This window comes from Rattus norvegicus, chromosome 17, assembly GCF_021556685.1.
Source record: "Rattus norvegicus strain SHRSP/BbbUtx chromosome 17, alternate assembly SHRSP_T2T, whole genome shotgun sequence".
In the NCBI taxonomy this organism is placed as follows: Eukaryota; Metazoa; Chordata; class Mammalia; order Rodentia; family Muridae; genus Rattus; species Rattus norvegicus.
This window is the reverse complement of record NC_141550.1, coordinates 49,217,129-49,244,557: the sequence shown is the minus strand read 5'-3', so window position 1 is coordinate 49,244,557 and position 27,429 is coordinate 49,217,129. Positions and strand designations below refer to the sequence as shown.

At 39.1% G+C, this 27,429-nt stretch overlaps 1 protein-coding gene across 4 annotated transcripts in view; it reads left to right on the top strand.

Moving 5' to 3' along the window:
- Positions 1-27,429, top strand: part of Aoah (acyloxyacyl hydrolase) — a 241,346-nt gene that overhangs the window by 7,135 nt on the left and 206,782 nt on the right. For 2 of the 4 annotated variants that reach the window (XM_087591331.1, XM_087591335.1), the window contains exons 2-3: positions 23,597-23,692; positions 24,900-24,960. Coding sequence is in view for 1 of the 4 variants with exons in the window: in NM_001191940.2 (NP_001178869.1) it covers positions 23,597-23,692 (96 nt within the window). In the remaining 3 variants the exon portion in view is untranslated. The remainder of the gene's footprint in view (positions 1-23,596; positions 23,693-24,899; positions 24,961-27,429) is intronic. The other 2 variants (XM_087591334.1, NM_001191940.2) reach the window with 1 other exon arrangement.

Genomic DNA, 27,429 nt, shown 5'->3' with positions numbered 1-27,429 from the left:
TTTTGAAACTTGAAATCCCACCACCTGTGATGCAAGTTCCCTAAAAAAGGCCACCTCTCCGAATCCTTTTCTAACATTCAAAAATGTGAGCGGGAATTGGGAGGAAATGGGGGTGAAGTGAGGATTCTCATTCAAACCACCTCAAGGCTGAACTCTCTCTCTCTCTCTCTCTCTCTCTCTCTCTCTTTTCAGTTTGAAAAGTTCTAAATTTTATTACTGGACAAACTAATTCAGACACAAATAAGTCTCTATGTTAAAAATGTTGAAATCCATCTGGTCAGACTGATCGACGACCTCAATTCAGTATAAATCCTCAGTCTTGCCATAGTGTGACTCCTTATAGACTATGGCTTCTCTTAGAGTTGTACCTGATTTTGTTACCAGTTTTCATCCAAATCCATTGAGGAATAGTTCTTACGGCCTGAACTCTCTTTTAAGACTCATTTAGGTCCGAACTTTCACTGGTTGCTGACCGTATTGAACAGCTCCCATTTGTAGAATCAGGGTCCCTTTGCTTAAAACCACCAGCAATAAGTGACTAAAGACTGCTATTCAGTGTAAAAAGTTAGTAGCACACTGATTTCTTTTCTGTCCAGCACCATCTAGAGAAAACTCTCCATTTAAAAAGATTTGCTGATTATTTCAGGCCTACTCAGGAAAAAATAGTAACTCAAAGTAAATTGGCTATCATTCCAATTACATTCACAAATCACTTTGTTATTGTGAACAAAGTAACATCAAACACACCAACCCTCCCTCAGAGAGCTACACCAGGAGCCCTGTGAAACTGTAAGCAAGTTGCCAATTAAATGCTCTCTTTTATAAGTCTGCCTAACAGACATCGAAATGCCCAAAAGGTAGGGGAAAGACCACCAAACTGAATACTATGGTATTATCACATAAGAGGATCTCTGACTTATGCCCAAAGTCATTCTCCAAATAGACATTACAGCTTAGAATATGTAATAGAGATCAGAAAACAGAGAATGGTTTCTCTCTGGATAAGATTTACTCATGGGTTGGGGATTTAGCTCAGTGGTAGAGCGCTTGCCTAGCAACCGCAAGGCCCTGGGTTCGGTCCCCCGCTCCAAAAAATAGAAAAAAAAATTCTTAAGATTTACTCGTGAGATTTCTGTATGTTTTATGGGCTTTTTTTTTCTTTTCAGTTTCAGACTGTGTTGACTGGTTTTGTGTGTCAGCTTGACACAAGTCAAGAGTTATAAGAAAAGAATAAGCTTCAGTTGAGGAAATGTCTCCACAAAGTTCAGCTGTAAGACGTTTTCTCAGTTAGTAAACTGTGGGAGAGCCCATTGTGGGTGGTGCCATCCATGGACTGGTGGTCCTGGGTTCTATAAGAAAGTCGGTTAAGCAAGCCAAGGGAAACAAGCCAGTAAGTAAGTAGCACTCTCTTATAGTTTCTGCATCAGCTCCTGCCTCCAGGTTCCTGTCCTGATTGAGTTGCTATTCTGACTTCCTTCAATAATGAACAGCAATATCAAAGTATACACTGAATAAGTCCCTTTTGCTTTTTGGTTATGGTGTTTAGTTGCAACAATACCAACCCTAACTAAGATGGGGCTATTATGCTAAAGCTTTTTTTATGTTAAAGCTTTTATGAATAAACTTCATTCTGCAAATTTGGAAAGAAAAACAAATTGCTCCAATGCCATAGCCTTTTGCTGATAAGCTTACTGTTTACCACTCTCAAGTTGTGAACAAAACTCCTAGACAGAGGCTATGTCTGCAGAGACTGATTGATTAAAAGTTCAGTACTATGGGGAAATTGGAAAGTTACAAGTCCAGAGGCTAATTGCCTTATCTTGAACTAGGTTTAGCAAGAACTTGAAAGTAATCACAGAAATCCATAGGAAAGAACTAAATTGAAAGTATTTTGCTGACGTTCAGCAAATTGACTTAGAACAGACACGTAAGATGATAAGAAAGGGCCACATGAGAAGTCTAGACTTGGAAAGCAATAATAATTCACTAGATGGGCCAGGCAGATTTGAATTCTCAGAAGAAAAAGTCCTTGAGCACAGATCAATGGAAATTATCCCCGACAAAGCTAAAGGAAAACAAGACTTGAAAATAATCCAAGCCTTGGGAACCAGTGTTATGATGTCCAGTTTCTTAACATCTGTGAAATGGGTGTGCTAAGAGGAGAGGAAAGAGAAAGAGGAAGTTTGTAAAGCTGTCTGAATATAAGGTAAAAGTCAACAGCACTTTAAAACACAGAAAATATTAACCCACAAATCCAAGACTCTTCATAAACTTCGAGCAGAATAAATTCAAAATGAATCCTGACACCTCATAGCCAGTCTCCCGAAACCAAATACAATATGAAGCCCTTGAACGCAACAACAGAAATGAATGATATCTTCTACACAGGAAAACTGTATAGCTGATGGCTTGCCTCATTTCAGATCTGTGCAGGCTGAAAGAGGTCAGATGACATAAGGTACTGAGAAAGGACAAAAGTTAGTAACCAAAATTCTATGCCATATTAAACTACAACTTAAAATGAAGAATATAAAATATATTAATATACATGTACATGTGTATATGGTATGTGTACATATGAGCGATTTCATATATGCACACAAATGTGTGTAGAGGCCAGGGACTGACTTTGCCTGTCTACTTTGATTGTGCTCCACCTTATATGTTGAGGTAGGGTCTGATTAATAAAACTGAGAAGCAATTTAGTAAGAAGTACTAAAGGGGAGCTGGAAAGATGTCACAGTGGCTATGAGAACTTACTGCCCTTGCAGAGGACCCAAGTTCAATTTTCAGCACCGACATGATGGCTTACATTCACATAGACAGACAACAGGTACACACACACACACACACACACACACACACACACACACACACACACAAACTGCACATACATACATGCAGGCAAAGCATTCATACAGGAAAAATGAATAAATAATATAAAATAAGTACTATAAAGACTACAGAGTTGCTCAGTAAGTAAAACCCTTGCCACATAAGTGTTAGGACCATCATTAGCCTCTAGTACACAGGTAAATACTGGGCAAGTGTGGCCTTTAATCCCTCTGCTTGGAAGACTAGAAATCCCAAGAACAAGGTGATTACCTATACTAGCCAAATCCTTGAACTTGTTCATATAAGAGACCCTACCTCAACATATAAGGTGGAGCACAATCAAAGTGGACAGGCAAAGTCAGTCCCTGGCCTCTACACTGATTTATGTGCATATATGAAAATGCTTATACACACACATGCCATAAACACATGTACATGCATATATTCTATGCACACATACACATATATTAAAATTTTAAAAGGACTAAAAGAAGTGTTTTAAACAGAGATAAAGCATACTGTATTGTAATTTGGAGTCACAGGAAGAGATGGAAAGCATAAATTATGGTAAATAAAAAAGGAGATAATATATTCATATACACAAATATGCTTTTGAATATGTGCAATGAGACTTCTTAAAACAGTATTGTCTAGTCTACAACATGAAAGAATTAGCCCAAAGGAGAGGGGAAGAAATAGAACAGTATAGGAGCAAAGCTATAAACTTGTGTGCTAATTAAATTGCTATTAGCTTGATATACATTTTGATAGGTTGAAGCTATACATTATAATTCAGGAACCACAAGGAAGGCAAGCATTCAAATAAAACTCTAATTTTAAAAAGTAACTAGGGATAAAAGGGACTACCCTTGTTTCCACACATAAAAAGAAAAAAAAGCAGTAAAGATAGAAGACCAAACAAGAACACATGTGAACAACACAGGTAGCTAGAAATCTCACAGAGCAGCATTCTCTGTGCGGACCACATATGCCACTGTAAGGTCAAGATAATCAAAACTAGGTTGTTCTTTCTAAAGTAGAATCCAACTAGATTGTGTTACACTGAAGACATGCCTAGATTTAAAGGCATAAATAGGTTGAAAATACAAGGATGGAGAAAGATTTGACAAAAAGAAACTACAAGACTTCTTACTTTGTGTTACAGAATAATGCTTTAAGCTGTAGAATAGTATAAAAACTAAGAGGCATATTTTAAAATAATAAGGGAGCCATTATACTGATAAGAGTTAAGCTATTATATATTTCTATTGTGTATTGTATTGTCCCTATGTATGTGAATTTAATAGAGGCCTTAAAATATAAGATATAGTCACAAAATTGTAAAGAAAATCATGCAAATCAGAAATATACCTTAAGATTTAAACAGTTCTTACATCTTAATCCATAGAATTAAACAAAAATGAAGACTATGGGTCTGGACAGCACAAAAGACCTTGACAACATCTCAGAGTCCTCCACCTAATGACAACAAAAGAGATGTGCTTTAGTTCCTTTTGCGTTTGATTGTTTGTTTGTTTGTTTGTTTGTGTATAACATGGGTTTTAGGGGTCAAACTCAGGTCATGCTTACCCAGCAAGCACCTTACAAACTTAAGTCATCTCCCCAGTTCCATTTTTAATTTTAAACATTTTTCTTAGTTCTTTGAGAATTTCCTAAAAAACGTTTAGATTATTTTCACCCTTCTTACCTTAATTCTTCTAGATCAAGACCCTTCTCAACCTACCCTTATATCCTTTTCTTTTCTCTTTTTTGAACCCATCAAAAAATTTGTGTTGCCAAAACATTCTTGGATGTGTGGTCATCCACTGACCAATGTGCCATGGGGCTATGCTCTTAGAGAAAGCTTAACTTTATTTGTTCTTACCATTTGCCAATGCCTCCACAACGAGGAGTAGAGTTTCATGTCCAACTTTCCTCTCCGTGATCAAGTTCAGTGTTTCTTTGACATATAAAGGACTTATGAATGCTGTTCACAACTACTGTGAGTTAGTGTGTGCTTTTGCCCTTCCGTTTCCAAAATATACTTATAATCATCACCCATATCAGGCTCAAAATCTCCTATCATCCCCTTTTCATCAATGATCCCTATGCCTTGAAAAAGAGGTCTGGTAGATAGGTTACATTCAAGGCTGAGCACTCTGGCTTGTGATTCCTTGTTTCACTTCCTCTCTTGGGTGTCCAGGCTCCACTTGACACTGGTCTGGAAGGATGGAGCATAGCTAGGAACGTGTGGAGTCTGCAGGATCATGATCTGGCTATAAGTGCTGTGGGGAGAAGGTATGCCCCGAGAATTTCAACGTTACAGCTCTTTTGGATGATATTCAGTGAAATAGCTTGTGTACATACACTTTATTTGGGGTAAACAAGGGCTATATATAAACCTTGGAAGAGTGGGAAGTGGTTTTTAGGGTGAACATAAATCATTGACTGGAGGCTAAAGTACTGAGAAATGCCTCATTTGCATAAAGAGGCATCCCAGGGAATCCCAGGTACTTGCTGGGCAGGTTCTTATCAGGAAAGAGGAAGTTGAGTTTTGCTAAGGACTCCATGACCTGCCTAAAGTAGTGGGTATGGGGGTCTGACCCCAGATACAGCCAGACAGAGAAGAGGAAACCCTGATGGAAAAGAGAATCTTCCATTTTGTTCTGAGCTCAGAGGAGCTATCTGGACATAGTAGACTGCAACCTTAAATAGCAGGGTTTCCCAACACTGGCCAATTGTGGATATCCATGCCATATGCTGCAAACAAAAGATTCTATGCTGAGGACTGATAGATGCATTATTCTACTAGTATAATGATAAATCATAGATATCCACCTAGCAGCATAATGTAGTAAGGTCTTTCCTATGTCCTATGAGCTGTCTAGTCATAGGGTCTTGACCTGATAATGGTTCAAGGTATAGGTTTCACCTTGTGGATCAAGGATAAGTTAAATCAGAAAGTGCTTGGGTACTCCCATGGCATTCATGCCTCTGTTGTACCAGTGGCATGTCCTATCAGTGCTGTACGCCACAGAGCTCACAGCTGAGTAAAATTAGTGATTATTTTCCTCTTCCGGTAGCTTTTCTAGCACCGTCTAGCACTATGAAAGCTAGTGCTTCCATCCCCAAACATTCAGGATGGAACATTCAGGTCTGTAATAGTTTGACTTTTCCATGTTCTATGATTCAAGTATACAGTGTCTTACCATTTCGTTGTAGAGGATAACCAAGTACATTGACAATAGTTTGTGTAATTTGTGTGTGTGTGGGGGGGGGTGGTGGTCTATGGTACGTTATTGGCCAACAGCCCTATCATAAAAGCAGCCCATTCTTAGCACTGGTCTTTTCAGTGATTAGTCTCTAGTGTCTAGTAGCAGCATTGTTGCCAAATTATAAGGTAACTTTGCCTTAAAAATATTCATATACATATATGTGTGTATATGTGCATACATATGGAATAGTACATTTCATATGCCATGTTGAAAGGTCTTTAGCATTACTGATCCCTCTCTATACTTCCTCTTCTACTTTGTTCTCCTCTCAATGAAAAATTAACTCTTTCTATTCCACTATTCCTTTTTAACCCTTACACCACTGTGCCTTATATCCTCTTACTTGAAAGCCCTTCCCTGTAACCTGTCAGTGGTTTTCTAATCTATATGGGTATTACAAATGAAACACAAGTATTTGAAGATTCAAAGCTAGCATCCAGCATGAAAAACTATAATGTTAATCTTTCTGAACCTGTGCTACCTCATACACAATGATTGTTTTCAGTGCCATTCACTTACATAAAAATTCCACAATTTTTATTAAAAGATAAATGATAGTGTATTGTGTAAATATACCACGTTTTCATAGTTTATTCATTAGCTGATGGGCATCTAGGCTGTTTCAATTTCCTGACTATTGTGAATGAGGCAGCAGTGAACATGGATGGGCAGGAATCTTTAGAGTAGAATATGGAGTCCTTTGAATAATGTCCCAGAGTGGTATAGATAGATTTTGGAGTAGATCTATTTGCAGCTTATTGAGCAGCTTCCACATTGGTTGCCATAACAACTGCACTAGTTTGCATTCCCACCCATATATGTTCCCCTTGAACTACAACCATGTCAGCTTTTGGTGTCATTTGTTTTTAATCTTAGCATTCCGACTGGAGAAAGCTAAAATCTCCAAGTAGTTTTAATTTTCATTCCTTTGATAGGTAGAGATGTTGCACATTTTCAAAAATGTTTCAATGCCCCAGTTTTTAATTAGCTTGGTTGTTTTGTTTTATTCTGTTTTTGATGCTTAGTCTTTTAGGGGGTCTTTTTGTTTGTTTGGTTTGTTTTTTGTTTTGTTTGTTTAAGGCTTTTTTTATATAGTTTAGATACAAACCCTCTGTCATATAGATGTGGTAAATATTTTCTTTTCGTATTCTGCAGAGTGCTTCCTCACTGAAATGATAGTTTCCTTTGCTGTACAGCTTTTTTGTTCCATGAAGTTACCATTTTGTTGTTGATTGTTAAGCTTGTGCTATCAGGATGCTATTCAGAAAGTTATTTCCTGTGCCAATGAGTAAAAGGATATTGCCTACTTTCTTTTTTTTTTTTCATTTTTTTTATTAACTTGTGTATTTCTTATATACATTTCGAGTGTTATTCCCTTTCCCGGTTTCCGGGCAAACATCCCCCTCCCCCTCCCCTTCTTTATGGGTGTTCCCCTCCCCATCCTCCCCCCCTTGTCGCCCTCCCCCCAACAATCTAGTTTACTGGGGGTTCAGTGTTAGCAGGACCCAGGGCTTCCCCTTCCACTGGTGCTCTTCCTAGGATATTCATTGCTACCTATGAGGTCAGAGTCCAGGGTCAGTCCATGTATAGTCTTTAGGCCTACTTTCTTTTAAATTCAGAGCATCAGGTCTTATGTTGAGGTCCTTGATACATTTGCAGCTGAATTGTATGCAGGGTAAGAGATAAGGATCTAGTTTCATTCTTCTACAGGCAGTCTCCAGTTTGACCAACTTGATATACTAAGGATGTTCTCTATTTTTCCAATGTATTGTGACTATAGTATTGCGGATTCATAAAATGTGTCCTTACTTCTATTCCATTGGTCAATGTGTCTGTTTTTATACCAGTACCATGCATGTTTCATTGTATTCAACTCTAGTATAGCTTGAAATCTGGAATGGTGATACCTCGTACAGTTTTTTTTGTTTGGTTGGTGTGTTGTTCAGGATTGCTTTAACTATCCTAGGCCTTTGTATTTCCATATTAAATTTAAGATTATGTTTTCAATTTCCATGAAGAGCTACATTGGAATTTTGAAGAGAATTCCATTGAATTTGTAGATTGGTTTTGGTAGGATGGCCATTTTCATCTTAGTTCCATGAATGTTGGAAGTTTTTTCTTTTCTATTTCTTTTCTCACTAGCTTTAAGTTTTCATTGTACTCCTTGGTTACATTTATCCTGGGATGCAGTTTTGAGGCTGTTGTAGATGGTATTGTTTAAGACATTCTTGTGATAAAACACAGGTTATTCAGGAAAGTAAGCATACATTTATTTTAAAGGATTGAAATCATATAGTTATCTATCAAATTATAATTCAATAATGAAAAATGTGAAAGTAAAGTAACATTTTATGTCTAAAACATGAAAAAGCTGACTTTTAATACCAGCTAAATTATGCGTAGAGAGCAACGTAATTTTCTTTAGAAGAAAGATTTAAAATCAATAACCTGCATTCTACCTCAAGAATCCCGAAGAAACAATGTTTCAGGCCCAAACTATGTAAAATAAAGAAAATAAACAACAGAATAAAAAGTAATAAAATAAAAACAAGTGCACTAATGAAAACCAGATACTGTTACTGGAAGAAATACACAAGATCAGTGAACTTATTTAAAATTGATAAAAATAATTTTCAAAAAGTTCAACAAAAGCATCACTACATACCCCAAAGAAACTAAAATGATTGTAATAGAATATTGTGTTATGAAACATAATGTGGTAAGCGGTGCTTTTGGTGATCTAAGCCAAGGAGCATCCCTGAGAAATTATGCCATGCAACAGACCTGGTGTAAAGTGGGCTTATTGGGGAAGGGATAAAGCAGACGAGTAGATACGTAGACAGGGAGAGAGTGAGAGAGAGAGGAGAGAGAGAGAGAGAGGAGAGAGGGAGAGAGAGAGAGAGAGAGAAAGAGAGAGAGAGAGAGAGAGAGAGAGAGAGAGAGAGAGAGAGAGAGAGAGAGAGCAGAGCTGCCGGTGGGTCTTTTTTATTACCCCCATCCCGACACATACACACACGCACGCACGCACGCACGGACGCACACACCACACACGCACCCGGGGTGCCAGGTGGTTGGTTGCAGAGGCAGGTCATGACATAAGCAACTGCTAGGTCCCTGAGGGTAGTCCAGTGGAATTGCCTGTACACTAACATTATGGGCAATTTTGTTTTATGAAAGTCAACAATTAAGATACAATGGGGGAAAAATGTAAAGAGGACCGGAGTACTGAAAGATTACTTAAGAAATAAAAGGCCTGAATGGACCCGTATTAAATTAATAATTAGAAATTATATTAGTGTTCTTGGGCGGCAAACAAAACAATAAAACTACCACAATTAGACTGACTACAAACACAAGAATGAATTCTCTCATAGTTGTGGAGGTTGGGGTCTGAAGTCACTTATGTTTGTCTCCTGCCGTCTAGGGTTGCACGTCTTCCTGTTCTTTGTCTTACAGCTGCATAACCCCAGCATTCTTAGTCATGTGACCTTTCTTCTCTGTGTGTCAGTGCCTTTTCTTGTGAGAACACTTGCTTTATAGACTATGGGCCTGCTCTAGTCTAGCATAACCTTATCCCCACTGATTGCACCAGTAATACCCCATTTCCAAATAAGGAGTATGATCAAATTCCAAGAAGAACATGAATTTAAGGGACATTAGCCAAGTTCACGAGATCTCAAGACTTGCTGTTTTCATCAGCGAGTTCTATAAAATATTAGGAAGGAAATAATTTCAATAAAATGTAATTAATTCCTTTCATAAAATAAAAGAGAAGGGAATATATACCAGTTTGTGTTATGTTTTGCTCATGTTAAAGTCAGACAGACACTCCAAGAAAGAGTTAACAGTTCATGCTGTTACATAACATTATTGTAAGAATATGGATTTTTAAAAAAATCTCTTAAAACACAAAATAAATTCACCAACATATAAAATTAAACGAAAACTGGGTACCCTCTGACCAAATGGTATCTTCGTTAGAAATGTTCGGCTGACTTATTATCAGTATATTGATTAATAGAATGCACTAAATTAGCAAAATAAAGGAGATACATTATCAATCCAGCAGAAATGTGAATTATTTGATAAGATCTCTTAGGATATCCCTCGGATCCCGGCCAGCAACAGCTCTCTGCTCCCAGACCCCGTGGGAAAGAGACCTCACCGCCTGGTCAGGTGGGCATTCCTGAGGCTGCAGAGCAGAACAGACCACCAACACTGCCCACCCCTGCCCACATCCCTGGCCCAAGAGGAAATTGTATAAGGCCTCTGGGCTCCCGTGGGGGAGGGCCCAGGATCGGCAGGACCCCTGCCTGAGACACCGCTGGACCCTGAAGGAAACAGACCGGATAAACAGTTCTCTGCACCCAAATCCTGTGGGAGGGAGAGCTAAACCTTCAGAGAGGCGGACAAGCCTGGGAAACCAGAAGAGACTGCTCTCTGTACATACATCTCGGATGCCAGAGGAAAAAGCCAAAGACCATCTGGAACCCTGGTGCTCTGAGGCTCCCGGAGGGGCCAGCGCAGGTCTTCCTGGTTGCTGCCGCTGCAGAGAGCCCGTGGGCAGCGCCCCGTGAGGGAACTTGAGCCTCGAGACCACAGGTAAGACCAACTTGTATGCTGCAAGTGACCTGCCTGGTGAACTCAAGACACAGGCCCACAGGAACAGCTGAAGACCTGTACAGAGGAAAAACTACACGCACTCTGTCCCCATAACTGGCATAAAGAAAACAGTAAAACAGATCTACAGCACTCCTGACACACAGGCTTATAGGGACAGTCTAGCCACTGTCAGAAATAGCAGAACAAAGTAACACTAGAGATAATCTGATGGCGAGAGGCAAGCGCAGGAACCCAAGCAACAGAAACCAAGATTACATGGCATCATCGGAGCCCAATTCTCCCACCAAAACAAACATGGAATGTCCAAACACACCAGAAACGCAAGATCTAGTTTCAAAATCATATTTGATCATGATGCTGGAGGACTTCAAGAAAGACGTGAAGAACTCCCTTAGGGAAACACAGGAAAACATTAATAAACAAGTAGAAGCCTACAGAGAGGAATCGCAAAAATCCCTGAAAGAATCGCAAAAATCCCTGAAAGAATTCCAGGAAACACAATCAAACAGGTGAAGGAATTAAAAATGGAAATAGAAGCAATCAAGAAAGAACACATGGAAACAAACCTGGATATAGAAAACCAAAAGAAGAGACAAGGAGCTGTAGATACAAGCTTCACCAACAGAATACAAGAGATGGAAGAGAGAATCTCAGGAGCAGAAGATTCCATAGAAATCATTGACTCAACTGTCAAAGATAATGTAAAGCGGAAAAAGCTACTGGTCCAAAACATACAGGAAATCCAGGACTCAATGAGAAGATCAAACCTAAGGATAATAGGTATAGAAGAGAGTGAAGACTCCCAGCTCAAAGGACCAGTAAATATCTTCAACAAAATCATAGAAGAAAACTTCCCTAACCTAAAAAAAGAGATACCCATAGGCATACAAGAAGCCTACAGAACTCCAAATAGATTGGACCAGAAGAGAAACACCTCCCGTCACATAATAGTCAAAACGCTAAACGCACAAAATAAAGAAAGAATATTAAAAGCAGTAAGGGAAAAAGGTCAAGTAACATATAAAGGCAGACCTATCAGAATCACACCAGACTTCTCGCCAGAAACTATGAAGGCCAGAAGATCCTGGACTGATGTCATACAGACCCTAAGAGAACACAAATGCCAGCCCAGGTTACTGTATCCTGCAAAACTCTCAATTAAAATAGATGGAGAAACCAAGATATTCCATGACAAAACCAAATTTACACAATATCTTTCTACAAATCCAGCACTACAAAGGATAATAAATGGTAAACCCCAACATAAGGAGGCAAGCTATACCCTAGAAGTAGCAAGAAACTAATCGTCTTGGCAACAAAACAAAGAGAATGAAAGCACACAAACATAACCTCACATCCAAATATGAATATAACAGGAAGCAATAATCACTATTCCTTAATATCTCTCAACATCAATGGCCTCAACTCCCCAATAAAAAGACATAGATTAACAAACTGGATACGCAATGAGGACCCTGCATTCTGCTGCCTACAGGAAACACACCTCAGAGACAAAGACAGACATTACCTCAGAGTGAAAGGCTGGAAAACAACTTTCCAAGCAAATGGTCGGAAGAAGCAAGCTGCAGTAGCCATTCTAATATCAAATAAAATCAATTTTCAACTAAAAGTCATCAAAAACGATAAGGAAGGACACTTCATATTCATCGAAGGAAAAATCCACCAAGATGAACTCTCAATCCTAAATATCTATGCCCCAAATACAAGGGCACCTACATACGTAAAAGAAACCTTACTAAAGCTCAAAACACACATTGCACCTCACACAATAATAGTGGGAGATTTCAACACCCCACTCTCATCAATGGACAGATCATGGAAACAGAAATTAAACAGAGATGTAGACAGACTAAGAGAAGTCATGAGCCAAATGGACTTAACAGATATTTATAGAACATTCTATCCTAAAGCAAAAGGATATACCTTCTTCTCAGCTCCTCATGGTACTTTCTCCAAAATTGACCATATAATTGGTCAAAAAACGGGCCTCAACAGGTACAGAAAGATAGAAATAATCCCATGCGTGCTATCGGACCACCACGGCCTAAAACTGGTCTTCAATAACAATAAGGGAAGAATGCCCACATATACTTGGAAATTGAACAATGCTCTACTCAATGATAACCTGGTCAAGGAAGAAATAAAGAAAGAAATTAAAAACTTTTTAGAATTTAATGAAAATGAAGGTACAACATACCCAAACTTATGGGACACAATGAAAGCTGTGCTAAGAGGAAAACTCATAGCGCTGAGTTGCTGCAGAAAGAAACATGAAAGAGCATATGTCAGCAGCTTGACAGCACACCTAAAAGCTCTAGAACAAAAAGAAGCAAATACACCCAGGAGGAGTAGAAGGCAGGAAATAATCAAACTCAGAGCTGAAATCAACCAAGTAGAAACAAAAAGGACCAAAGAAAGAATCAACAGAACCAAAAGTTGGTTCTTTGAGAAAATCAACAGGATAGATAAACCCTTAGCCAGACTAACGAGAGGACACAGAGAGTGCGTCCAAATTAACAAAATCAGAAATGAAAAGGGAGACATAACAACAGATTCAGAGGGAATTCAAAAAATCATCAGATCTTACTATAAAAACCTATATTCAACAAAACTTGAAAATCTTCAGGAAATGGACAATTTCCTAGACAGATACCAGGTACTGAAGTTAAATCAGGAACAGATAAACCAGTTAAACAACCCCATAACTCCTAAGGAAATAGAAGCAGTCATTAAAGGTCTCCCAACCAAAAAGAGCCCAGGTCCAGACGGGTTTAGTGCAGAATTCTATGAAACCTTCATAGAAGACCTCATACCAATGTTATCCAAACTATTCCACAAAATTGAAACAGATGGATCACTACCGAATACCTTCTATGAAGCCACAATTACTCTTATACCTAAACCACACAAAGACACAACAAAGACAGAGAACTTCAGGCCAATTTCCCTTATGAATATCGACGCAAAAATACTCAATAAAATTCTGGCAAACCGAATCCAAGAGCACATCAAAACAATCATCCACCATGACCAAGTAGGCTTCATCCCAGGCATGCAGGGATGGTTTAATATACAGAAAACCATTAACGTGATCCATCATATAAACAAACTGAAAGAACAAAACCACATGATCATTTCATTAGATGCTGAGAAAGCATTTGACAAAATTCAACACCCCTTCATGATAAAAATCCTGGAAAGAATAGGAATTCAAGGCCCATACCTGAACATAGTAAAAGCCATATACAGCAAACCAGTTGCTAACATTAAACTAAATGGAGAGAAACTTGAAGCAATCCCACTAAAATCAGGGACTAGACAAGGCTGCCCACTCTCTCCCTACTTATTCAATATAGTTCTTGAAGTTCTAGCCAGAGCAATCAGACAACAAAAGGAGGTCAAGGGGATACAGATCGGAAAAGAAGAGGTCAAAATATCACTATTTGCAGATGATATGATAGTATATTTAAGTGATCCCAAAAGTTCCACCAGAGAACTACTAAAGCTGATAAACAACTTCAGCAAAGTGGCTGGGTATAAAATTAACTCAAATAAATCAGTTGCCTTCCTCTACACAAAAGGGAAACAAGCCGAGAAAGAAATTAGGGAAAGGACCCTTCATAATAGACCCCAATAATATAAAGTACCTCGGTGTGACTTTAACCAAGCAAGTAAAAGATCTATACAAGAAGAACTTCAAGACACTGAAGAAGGAAATTGAAGAAGACCTCAGAAGATGGAAAGATCTCCCATGCTCATGGATTGGCAGGATTAATATAGTAAAAATGGCCATTTTACCAAAAGCAATCTACAGATTCAATGCAATCCCCATCAAAATACCAATCCAATTCTTCAAAGAGTTAGACAGAACAATTTGCAAATTCATCAGGAATAACAAAAAACCCAGGATAGCTAAAGCTATCCTCAACAATAAAAGGACTTCAGGGGGAATCACTATCCCTGAACTCAAGCAGTATTACAGAGCAATAGTGATAAAAACTGCATGGTATTGGTACAGAGACAGACAGATAGACCAATGGAATAGAATTGAAGACCCAGAAATGAACCCACATACCTATGGTCACTTGATTTTTGACAAAGGAGCCAAAACCATCCAATGGAAAAAAGATAGCATTTTCAGCAAATGGTGCTGGTTCAACTGGAGGTCAACATGTAGAAGAATGCAGATCGATCCATGCTTATCACCCTGTACAAAGCTTAAGTCCAAGTGGATCAAGGACCTCCACATCAAACCAGACACACTCAAACTAATAGAAGAAAAACTAGGGAAGCATCTGGAACACATGGGCACTGGAAAAAATTTCCTAAACAAAACACCAATGGCTTATGCTCTAAGATCAAGAATCAACAAATGGGATCTCATAAAACTACAAAGCTTCTGTAAGGCAAAGGACACTGTGGTTAGGACAAAATGGCAACCAACAGATTGGGAAAAGAGCTTTACCAATCCTACAACAGATAGAGGCCTTATATCCAAAATATACAAAGAACTCAAGAAGTTAGACCGCAGGGAAACAAATAACCCTATTAAAAAATGGGGTTCAGAGCTAAACAAAGAATTCACAGCTGAGGAATGCCGAATGGCTGAGAAACACCTAAAGAAATGTTCAACATCTTTAGTCAGAAGGGAAATGCAAATCAAAACAACCCTGAGATTTCACCTCACACCAGTGAGAATGGCTAAGATCAAAAACTCAGGGGACAACAGATGCTGACGAGGATGTGGAGAAAGAGGAACACTCTTCCATTGTTGGTGGGATTGCAGACTGGTAAAACCATTCTGGGAATCAGTCTGGAGGATCCTCAGAAAATTGGACATTGAACTGCCTGAGGATCCAGCTATACCTCTCTTGGGCATATACCCAAAAGATGCCCCAACATAGAAAAAAGACACGTGCTCCACTATGTTCATCGCAGCCTTATTTATAATAGCCAGAAGCTGGAAAGAACCCAGATGCCCTTCAACAGAGTAATGGATACAGAAAATGTGGTACATCTACACAATGGAATATTACTCAGCTATCAAAAACAACAACTTTATGAAATTCGTAGGCAAATGGTTGGAACTGGAAAATATCATCCTGAGTGAGGTAATCCAATCACAGAAAGACACACATGGTATGCACTCATTGATAAGTGGCTATTAGCCCAAATGCTTGAATTACGCTAGATGCCTAGAACAAATGAAACTCAAGACGGATGATCAAAATGTGAATGCTTCACTCCTCCTTTAAAAGGGGAACAAGAATACCCTTGGGAGGGTAGAGAGAGGCAAATATTAAAACAGAGACTGAAGGAACACCCATTCAGAGCCTGCCCCACATGTGGCCCATACATATACAGCCACCCAATTAGACAAGATGGATGAAGCAAAGAAGTGCAGACTGACAGGAGCCGGATGTAGATCGCTCCTGAGAGACACAGCCAGAATACAGCAAATACAGAGGCAAATGCCAGCAGCAAACCACTGAACTGAGAATAGGTCCCCCGTTGAAGGAATCAGAGAAAGAACTGGAAGAGCTTGAAGGGGCTCGAGACCCCATATGTACAACAATGCCAAGCAACCAGAGCTTCCAGGGACTAAGCCACTACCTAAAGACTATACATGGACTACCCTGGACTCTGACATCATAGGTAGCAATGAATATCCTAGTAAGAGCACCAGTGGAAGGGGAAGCCCTGGGTCCTGCTAAGACTGAACCCCCAGTGAACTAGACTGGGGGGGGGAGGGCGGCAATGGGGGGAGGGTTGGGAGGGGAACAAGCATAAGGAAGGGGAGGGGGGAGGGGGATGTTTGCCCGGATACCGGGAAAGGGAATAACACTCGAAATGTATATAAGAAATACTCAAGTTAATAAAAAATAAATAAAGAAAAGAAAACAAAAAAGATAAGAACACACACACACAAAAAAAGATCTCTTAGGATAGTTCAACAAATTATGAAAGAAAAGTGGGTTTCCTCTACTTGATAAAAGGCGTCTATAAAGGCTCTGCTACTCATTAAAGGTTTGATATGGTTTCCTTCCCAGTTCAGGGGCAAGGTGCCCCCTCACCATTTCTAATGCCACACATACAAAAGTATTTGTTAAGGTCATATATATAAAATGAAAGGAAAACAGAAATATCTCACTTTCTTATTTTTTCAGTTTTAACAAGTATAAGCAAAATAGTAATAATTAAAAGGAAAATGTTAGTTAACTTATGGGTATATTTATCAAAAAACAAAAAACGTGAAAGACTTCATTGATGAATGACACATCAATTTCAAGTCAATTGATTTTTAGTTCTTTCAGAAAAACTAGAGAAGACAATAAAGTTGTCAGGTTATAGATCATTTCAAGTAATTTTCAATGATATATCATTCTAGATTTTTGGCGTGTAACTCTGAGGAAATTCAAATGACTGAGTGATTTTTCTATATGAAAATTATTACCTTTACCATTTATTTATGTAAATATCTTTCTTGGCACTTGCATGTGTAAAAATGAAAACAGACACATATGTTATATGGGTAAATAATATTCATTATCAGATATGTGTATTAATTTAGGAGACCAACCATTTCATTAAGAAATAGAATTATTATAAAATTTTACCTTATCATTCAGTAATTTCTCATATGTTGGGAATGCATTTTGTTTTTATGTTAGCTTTATTAATTTTAAGTCACATTTATTAAAATTTTAATTTTTATTTAAATTTTTATAAAAAATTCATGTAAAATTATAATAATTAGTTCAATAAAGTTTTTAACCATTGAAACTTATTACACTGGGATAAAATTTTTAATGGTAGGAAAACCAAATAAAATAGAGCTGCAATTGAAAAAGAATCCTAGGTATAGAATTATCAACACTAAGTTGAAAGGAGAACTTGGTTGTATATTTTTAAGCAAATGTGTATAAGTGCAAATCACTGATTCATGCTTACTTATATCTCCACGGGGCCTAATTTTTCTGGTTGCCTTGCTTGCCTACTGCTTGCTCTTCAATGCCTCAAGCTCTTGTATTCACCAGTAACTACGTAATATGGTGCTCTCTGTTGCTAATGTTCTTGGCACAGTCAGCAGTTTGAAACTTGCTGGACATTTTCTCATCGAAAGCAATGTTCGAAGTGGCAGTTAGGTTAAGGATCCTTAGAATCTACCCAATTGTAGGAAAAGGTTTGATATTTGCAACAAAAGTAAATTCCGCCCTAGAAAAGACAAAACACTCTTAATGTCACACATTTTCATAGATAAGATTCTGAACTTCCATCTCAATAAGTATTCATGAAATGTCTGTCTGTCTGTCTGTCTGTCCCACATGGCCGCCCCAGCAGATAGGAAGGGGAGTAACATTTGTTAAATGTGTCTCTGCTGTAGGCACTGTGTCCATGTTATTGGCTGTATCACTGTAGCTCTGCACCCCTGTGGTATAAATACATGGGAATCATTTACTTGCTCAGGATTTTTGGGTTAGGTCTCACTGAATGACTGCAACTGAAAAGCTTGGGAACACGTGGGAGCTGTACATAACTGGTAGATGGAAAAATGGTAGGAATGGATAATCTAGAATGGCCTCATTCATAAAACTGTTAGTTGGCAGGCCTCTGGCTGGGGTATCCTAATTCCCCTCTGGCAGGTTAGCTCCTACTTGTGGCTACAACCTAAAAGAGGTCAAATGTCAGAGAGCCACAGAGCCTCTTGAGGGATGGGTTCCATCCCAAGTCATTGTCACTTCCTGAACATTCTAAAGGTCTATGAAATAAGTTTCACCCTTCTTGAGAAGCAGATTTGTTGATCTGGTCAATATTCCTACTGTACTACACAGGCAGAATTCCAGGTCTCAGTGAGCTGTCTGCTTATGGTACAAGGCCAGAAGTGGACCCCTGTTGCAGGTAGTTATACTCAAACCCATTAGCTCCTCTCCTCACTAGATTGGGGGTGTCTGCTTCTGTTACATTATTTTCAGACAACAGATTAAAAAGGGATTTTCTATAGATGCAATCTCAGAGACCACTGAGTAAACTGTATAATTCTCCTGTGTCCTCATTTACAAATTCAACACTCACTTCAACAGAGCCAGGCCTTTTATTAGTGGCCAGAGAGTAATCTGTACTGGGAGAGATTACTCAGCACACATGTCTCTCCAGGAAAACAATCAGCTTGTCGAGGTAGTGAACTCTCTTATTAGACTGTAGGTGAGCTCTCCATGCTTTCAATGGTTTTTCAAGCATAGTATCTTTATTGATTATTTGGGAATTTCATACAATGCACCATGGTCACACTTTCCATTACTCCCAGGTCCACCCTCCCACCCTTGTGTGCCGCCCCCGAAATGCACCAAGTATAATCTGGTTGCTCACATACTCAATGGAATATGGTCAAATTCCCAGTGACCAGTCCCTTAAACATAACTCAGTCCTTTCCCATCCCTCCATTCTTGCTGCTGAAGAATGTGATGCATTCACCACAGACCCCAAATTAATGATTCAACTGGAAGGGAGTATAGGCTACTGGAGGGAGGTGGAGATGGACCTCTACATCAAAGCTGTTTCCAGCCAGTGTGTTCAGTGCTTCAAACCCCATTACCTGCATGTCTGTGGGGTCCTTTTGATCACAACTCTTCACTAGGCAAAGTGATGCGTGTAGGAGGATTTGCTGGCACTTCAGAGACAACTGGCTTTTATTGTTCTCTATCTTTTTTCTCCCCTACCCCCGGGGCCTGGTTCCTTTTTATATACCTAATGATTTTCCAATTTTAGCCAGCAGTGCTAAGGCACTGCAACCGTCTGTCTTTGATGGAATTTCTCTAAGTCCAAGTCAAAAGGAAAGCCTGTACCTATACTACAAAGAAGCAGACTGCTCTCCAGGAGCCCAGGGCACTTTGTATACATCCTTTTAAGCCATGGTTTAAAACAAATGCAAATAAGCGTTGGAGTGGATCTTTCAAGAAAGAGAAATCCCAATCTGTGGGTCCACTGGAATGGACATTCTGAAAATCAGACTCCAAAAAGTGTCCCTTTGAGTCCCATGTTCCCCAACAGTCATGCTGATCTCACTGATGGTCTGGTTTCCACACCTTGCATCCTATCCTGTCTATTAGGCCATTAATTATAACAAACTATAATGTTCAATTATAAAGGAGAGAAAGAAAATCTGCTGCTAATTAAATTGTGAAAAACACAGAGTCTTCTGTCACATTCTTTCAGGCTACAGGTCATGATTCTTTGTGGAGAGTGCTTTTTCTCCCTGCTGCTCCGTATGGTCTCTTGCAAAGTTGCCTCTCACTAGTTCTTCAGCTGCTAATTACCTTAAAATTGTTATAAATTTGGAAAGTATATTGTGGCTGCCCCATAGATAGGGGCCACACTGTTTATCTGGGAACCCATCAAGTTCCAGGTGTTTGTTTGTTTGTTTTTGCCTAGGACAAGTTTCTTTAGTTGAATGCATGTTACCTCTGTTAAAGCAATGTTACCAGAGTCTTCTGATTTGAGAGACTCTGTATGCAAATTTTGTCATCTCCCCTCCTATGCTGGCCCAATACTTGGAGGGAAGAGAGGAACATGAAGTAGTTCCTCTAGCCACAAAATAACCCAATGTAGGTTTCTCATGTAAGTCTTCTTTGAGAGGCAGTCTATTACCCACAAGTGCTAAGGATGCTTCTAAGATTTTCTTTACTTCCTCTTTTAGTAATCATATGTGGTGCTCTTTCATGGTGCCCCTGAAATGGAAGAAAAATGAAACTATCTCTTCTCTCTCCAGGAAGCTGGTGTCAGAGCAGTAGCTAATGCCAGTCCAAGGTCACTAGTACAGTGGGCCCATATGTCCATGGCTCACTGACCTGTGTATTCAAGCAACCTCTGATCAAAATGTATTATAATTGTCTCTCTTGAACATGTACAGACTTTTTTTTGGTCCCATTCCCTGAGCAATAGAGTTTAACAAGTATTTGCAAACTATACAGGTCACATTAGGTACTATAAATAACGAAGAGGTGACTTAAAGGATCTAGGAGGGTATATATGGGTTAAGAGTCTTGAACATCTGTAGATTTTGGTACCTGAGTGGGGTCCTAGAAGGCATCTGTCACAGATAAGGAAAGATGAGAAAAAGAAGAGTGTGTGGTTACTGATTGGGTAGAGAGATGAAGAGACCATTAACAAAGGTGGGGGGATGGAAAACAACTTACAAAACCAGGGCCTTTGAGAAAGGGGTGGGACCAAAACAAGCTTACTTCATGATAGAGATTTATTGGAGGGGAGTAACATGCTAATTTTGGATTCCTCTTAAAATTCATCATCTCAAAGAAAGGTATCTTAAAGGAAACTGAGGCAGCATGACAATTCACAAATGTTTTTATATTCCTTTCTCACCTTATTTTTAAAAAAGAAACCATTATCAAGGTAAGATAGTTCTTAACCATTATTCCTTTCATAAACATCTACTCTACCTTTGCAGGCAATCTGGTCTAACTTCTAAATTCAACACTGCAGTCATGAAAATCACCCATAGTTCTTTGTTATCTGCTTAAGGGTTCAGACTGAAAATATTTTTAATGAAAACTATAGCAAATTATTTTGTGGGCAGTAATGGCATTTCTTTGTATTTAAGGTGTTTGGAGTCACAATAGCAGCAAGCTGAGTATTGGAGACAATTCTCAATGAAGTCTCTGCTTGGTGACAGCATATCACTCATATCACTTCTGAACCCCATGTGCACCCTGCTTTGAGTCCACTCCAGCCATCAGTCAGTGCAGCTCACTGATGAGCTTCCATAAGAAGCGATCCAGAGCAGTGCATGCTGCTTTGATGGAGAGCTGAGCATTTGAGCATGTTTGAGCATAGAATCTGCTTCAGGCTCAAGGGAAGCTACCTGTTGCCCAGAAGTGGGAACTGAAATAGACCAATAAGATAGCAGAGCTGGTAAGTAGCTGTAAATGTAGGCATTAACCGTCAAGGCTCACTTCAAGCAGGGAAACAATTCTTGCTCCTATTTTATGAACCAGACCCTGTTCCAGTCACAAAGAAAGTGAGACTCCATTCCATTGTTAAGGAACTTGGAATTCACTTGAAACTCAAGAATAAAGTTTCAAAAGGTAGGCAGATCATTCAAGGTCACAGCATTTGCAAACGGCTGATCCAATATTTGAACCCACGCTTTGCCTCATTCAAAGCCTTTTTCTTTTCAACTGCATTGCATCAAAACTACTTCTCATGTTCCATTTGCACTTTACCGTTTTTCATATACTTGATATACTCAAAAGGAAGGTGCAATTGGTCATAACAGATAAATTGAGCAGTTGCTGTACTGTTTCATATTCTGTTTTCTAAAATGAGATTTCATTGTGTTTCTATTTTAAAAATAGAACAAATATACATGAAAATGCTTTTTAGGCCAGAGAATATTAATCAGTACCAGCTACTAAATTCATGGTGATAGAAGAAAACCCTCAAAGGTAGTGAATTCATTAAAAATCTTGACGGTTGATGTTACCGAACACACCAGCAAGTAGGTTCTATCAGCACAAGAAGCTGTCAGCTACACAGGTCTCAGTATCTCATGTCTAGTGGGCACTACCTCCCCAATCTGAGGAGAGAGAACGATTGTAAGCAAAGTGCTATCAGGCACTTCAGTCTCTATAGAGAGGTGGATAGCTCTCATTTCTTCATCTCCTTTCATAGAAGGTTTTATTTCTTTCTGTCCAGAAATGCCCAGTTTCATTGTTCACCTTCTCCTGGGGGCCATGGTGGGAATTTGGTTTTAACAGCACTCATATGTAAGTGGGGGTCCTGCTTACTGATCTTCTTAGTTTCACTTTTAATCAGCTTCTTCATATGGAACTTCTATGCTACAAATCTGCTAACATATGCCCACTTTTCTTATATGAATGAAGTCTAGCAACTTCTCAAACACTTACATATCTTGGACCAAAACAATACATTTTATACAAAGAAGGAGTCTCTTCTTTTAAGAAAGAGGATGTTTCTATCTCTCTATCAGTTTGCTAGATTGAGGTAAGTAACAGAACTTTCTAGCAAAGTGGTCTTAACAACCCTGGGGAGTCATACTTATCCTATGCTAAAGTAAGAGAAAGAATATATTCCTACTGTGCCCATGTTTTCTTCTTGACACTCAGCATATTTGGTCCATACTTAGTAGTGTTAGCTTCATGGCTTGTGGTGTTTCACGGGGTGTCAAATTTCAAGGCACACTCAGTTGCATTACCGTTCCTATTAATCAGAACAGTTGCACTTGAGAAAATATCTTATTTCCTGCTTCATAAGGAAACAAAGGCTTAATTAAACATGGGAGATATTGAGTCCTGGCAGGACTCAATCCCAGGTTTTCTGAAAAATTTCCACTACTGCCACAAAATTAGAAATATGACTCTAGGTTCCAGGTCAGGATTTTGTGGGCTAAGATAATGAAAAGAAGCAAGTGGAGATTTGAGAAGTTAGAACCTATGTAGTATGTACAACTTTTCCTTGCCCTATCTCATGCAAACACATTTTTTTCTCTTAATTTCTATCACATTTTTTCTCTTAATTTCTCTGGAGGGTAAACCAAGTTAATTACTACCCATAGGTCACATAATTCACTAGTAACCAAGCTACTCTGACACCCCTAACTTTCTGAGCCCTCAACCCAGTGTTCTCAAAACATTTCTCATTTCTCTGTAAATCCCAGTGTATTTAGGTATGCAATAGATATTTAAAAGCAAAATCAAGGGAAGTTTTGCACCTCACTTCATGTTCTTAAGCATCCAGCCTTTCTACTTTCCTACTCTAGACCCTCCAGCCCCTGACGAACTGCTGATATGTTCTTCTGCTCCCCACAGGGTGTGTGGTGGTGATATCATTGATTGAGCAACTGGCTGAAGTTCACAACTCTTCAGTTCAAGTGGCAATGGAGAGGCTCTGCAGCTACCTACCTGGTAAGTCCGAAAGGGCCCTGGTGCTGTGTCTGCTTGTCTCCTCCTCTGTGAATCACCAAGAGGGAGTTTGCACCCTGTGAAGTCTTATGGAGAAGAATTTGATTGTGCTGTCCTTAGATTGCTATTTCTGTGGCATTTATAAAGACTGAAATAAAATGTCCACTCTAGGTAGTTTCTGTCTGACATTTCTCTATCGTGGCAGACATCGCTGTAGCTATTTAGGGAGAAAATGTTAAATGACTAATTATCATTAGTGTATCGCAATAATAATGATTTCGCACCTGATGATAATCATCTTAAATATTAAGAAGTCAAAATAATAAACAATTCTATGTTTGCTTATACTCACATTCACAGACACACACAATTCTACCAATACAGGCTGAAAGGATTCCTGATCTCCAAACCCCAAATTCGAAAGTGTCAGGGACACCCAGCTTCTTTCACCTGGATCTCGATTAACCATCTCATTCATACTAGAAACCAAGACACCGATAAGTGCTTTTAGAAAGCTGTATTTGTGTTTCAGACTGAGTAGAAAGAAAATATTTACTCTACAGTTATGTATTCTTTTTCTTAGCAGAAACTAATTCATCAAGAAGGCTGAAGCTAGTTTTTCTCAGTTAAGTACGGTATTGTGCCTAATGGTGATTGTATCTTTGAATTATTTAGTACCCCATGTCAGTAGAAAAAAATCATTTTCTGAGAATATTATTGTTCATAATGTGAACAATACTATTCAAATTTACACATTTACATGATAGAATATTTAGAACTCAAAGAGAAAGGCTTAGAGAGAAGAGCATACACCTGCTTAAAATGTCCTGAGTGGACTATTGTCTATCCCAGTACTAGTTTCTACCAGCTCCCTAGAAGGAGCAATGAACCTAATGTATATTGGTTTTTGGGGATTTAATATTTACATATTGACTCACATGAATCTATAAGTAAGTTGTAGTTATTTTGTTAATTTTTAAAACCTTTCTGCCTAAAACAAAACATGTAGAAACTACATAAAGCAAATGCGTAGTGTTCCATTTTTGAAAGGTAAGCTCCTGTGTAAGTAGTCCAGGTCAGAAAGAAGAGAGAATTATCCCACTCAGATGTCCTATCTATGTGCTTCTTATAGCCAGGGCTCTTCTGCTGACCTGCAAAAGAAAAATCTGAATTTTGTAATAGTTTTTTCTTCTTTTTTTCTTTTTTACAGTTTTAACGTAACTATCTTCTTGTCCTCATTTTGCATTTCTGAGGTCTCCTACAATCTACAGGTTAGCTTTTCATCTTTTCCTTTCTCATAAAATTTAGCTGTGAATTTTGTCCTGTAACATTTTCTATATCCTGGAATTGACTTACTTCATGTATGACTACAGTGTAACAGAACATGTTTCTTCTGAGCTTTTCAGTTTCTCAATTAAACCTGGGTCCGGAGCCTTGAACAGAACACTCCAGTTTGATTCCTTTACCAAATGATACATGATGTTCTCTCTCTCTCTCTCTCTCTCTCTCTCTCTCTCTCTCTCTCTCTCTCTCTCTCTCTCTCTCTCCTCCCTCTCCTCCCTTTCCTCTCCCCTCTCTCCCCTCTTTCTCTCCCCTCTCTCTCTTTTCTCCCATCTTTCTCTCCCCTCTCCCCTCCCCCCTCTCTCCTCTCTCCTCTCTCCTCTCTCCTCTCTCCTTCCCTCCTTTCTATAATTGTAGTGGCTGTTGATGCTTCATGGTTGTTGATGCTTCATGGTGAAATGTATCAACTTATTGAATGGTATATCACTGGATATTTCAACTGATCTTTTCCTAATTGAAGTACATTTGACCTGTCTCCTCATCTTATTTTAATATGTTCCTACAGTACCTAGTTCAATTTTAAAAATCAGGATAAATTATTCTTTTTCTTTACTTAACAATTTTCAAGAGAGTACATTGGTTTTCTATTACCATCCCAAAATACTCATTTTTTAAATGCTATACCAAGTCATGATTTAAACACACCATGAAGATTTCAGTCAATTGCAACCATTATCCTATTGAAGCACAAATAACCTCTTCTTCCACCAGAAGGTCAGAATCTCCTCTTCAATTTGATCATGAGCTTAAATAACCTCGAACATCTTTCTCAGTAACTGGAATAGTCGGTATTCCAGCCGTATCTGGAACATTCCTAAAGCTTGAAATCAGTTGTTTTTCTTGAGAATCTATTTTTTGTTGTGCTAGTATTTCGGTTTTTGCCTGTTTGTTTGTTTGTGGCCAGTCCTATATTAAGACTAAAGCTGGATACTTGGGGATTTTAATTATACTGAATAGTTAATCTTTCTAGGCCTATTCTGTGGACACATATATACACACATGTACATACAACAAATAAACACATATATACGTATAGACAAAAAATTCCTTGGTATATGATTTCTTCCCAAGAAACTCTTAATTATCAAAAGACCTAATATGGAGCTGGAAAGATGGCTCAGCAGTTAAAAATACATGCTGCTCTTGCGGTGGACCCAGATTTCGTTCTCAGAACCATATCAGGTAGCTCATAACTGTCTGTAACTCCAGTTTCAGGGGCTCCAACCCCTCTTCTGACTTCTCTGAGCATCAAGCACACACAAGGTACACATACATACATTCAGGCAAAATTCTCATACACATAAAACAAAAATAAACAAATATTTTTAAAATAAAAAATAAATAAAAGGCTTAATGTCAGTCAAGTCTTTTTCCTTCAGGTCAACTGCTGTGCTTACCAATCATTTCAAATGATACTTTTGGTTTTGTTTTCTGTGAAAGTTAGTTATGTAGAGAAGTGTTTCAGTGTTCATTATTGAGTGTTCAAGTTCTTTTTGTGGGGAGCAGCAAGCTTTATTCATGGTATTCAAGAGAGTAGGGAGGGCTCCCCAGGCCCTTCCTATTATTATGGGGATCTGGGGTGGAAATAGTGATGGAGATGTTCAGTGTTGGGGACCCAGGTGGGATAGGGACTCCTCAGCAACGAAGGGCCTCTCTCTTGCACTCAGTATCCTTTCTGGGGTGGATGGTCCAGGGTTTCTTACTTTTTGGAGGCCATGTAGGCTATGAGGTCTACCACCCTATTGCTGTAGCCATATTCATTGTCATGCCAGGAAATGAGTTTTACAAAGTTGCCATTGAGAGCAATGCCAGCCCCAGAATCAAGGGTAGAAAAGTGGGAATTGCCATTGAAGTCACAAGAAACAACCTGGTGTTCAGTGTAGTCCAGGATACCCTTTAGTGGGCCCTCAGATGCCTGCTTCACCACCTCCTTGATGTCATCATACTTGGCAGGTTTCTCCAGGCAGCATGTCAGATCCATAATGAATACTTTGGGGGTAGGAACACAGAAGGCCATGCCAAAGAGCTTCCTGTTCAACTCTGGGATGACCTTGCCCACAGCCTTGGCAGCACCAGTGGATGCAAGGATGTTGTTCTGGGTTTCCCCATGACCATCACACCACAGCTTTTCAGAGGGGTCATCCACAATCTTCTGAGTGGCAGGGATGGCATGGACTGTGGTCATGAGCTCTTCCATGATGCCAAAGTTGTCATGGATGACCTTGGCCAGGGGTGGCTAAGCAGTTGGTAGTGCAGGCTGCATTGCTGACGATCTTGAGTGAGTCGTTATATTTCTCATGGTTCACACCCATCACAAACATGGTGGCATCGGCCGAAGGGGTGGAGATGATGACCCTTTTGACCCCACTCTTCAAGTGAGCCCCAGCCTTCTCCATAGT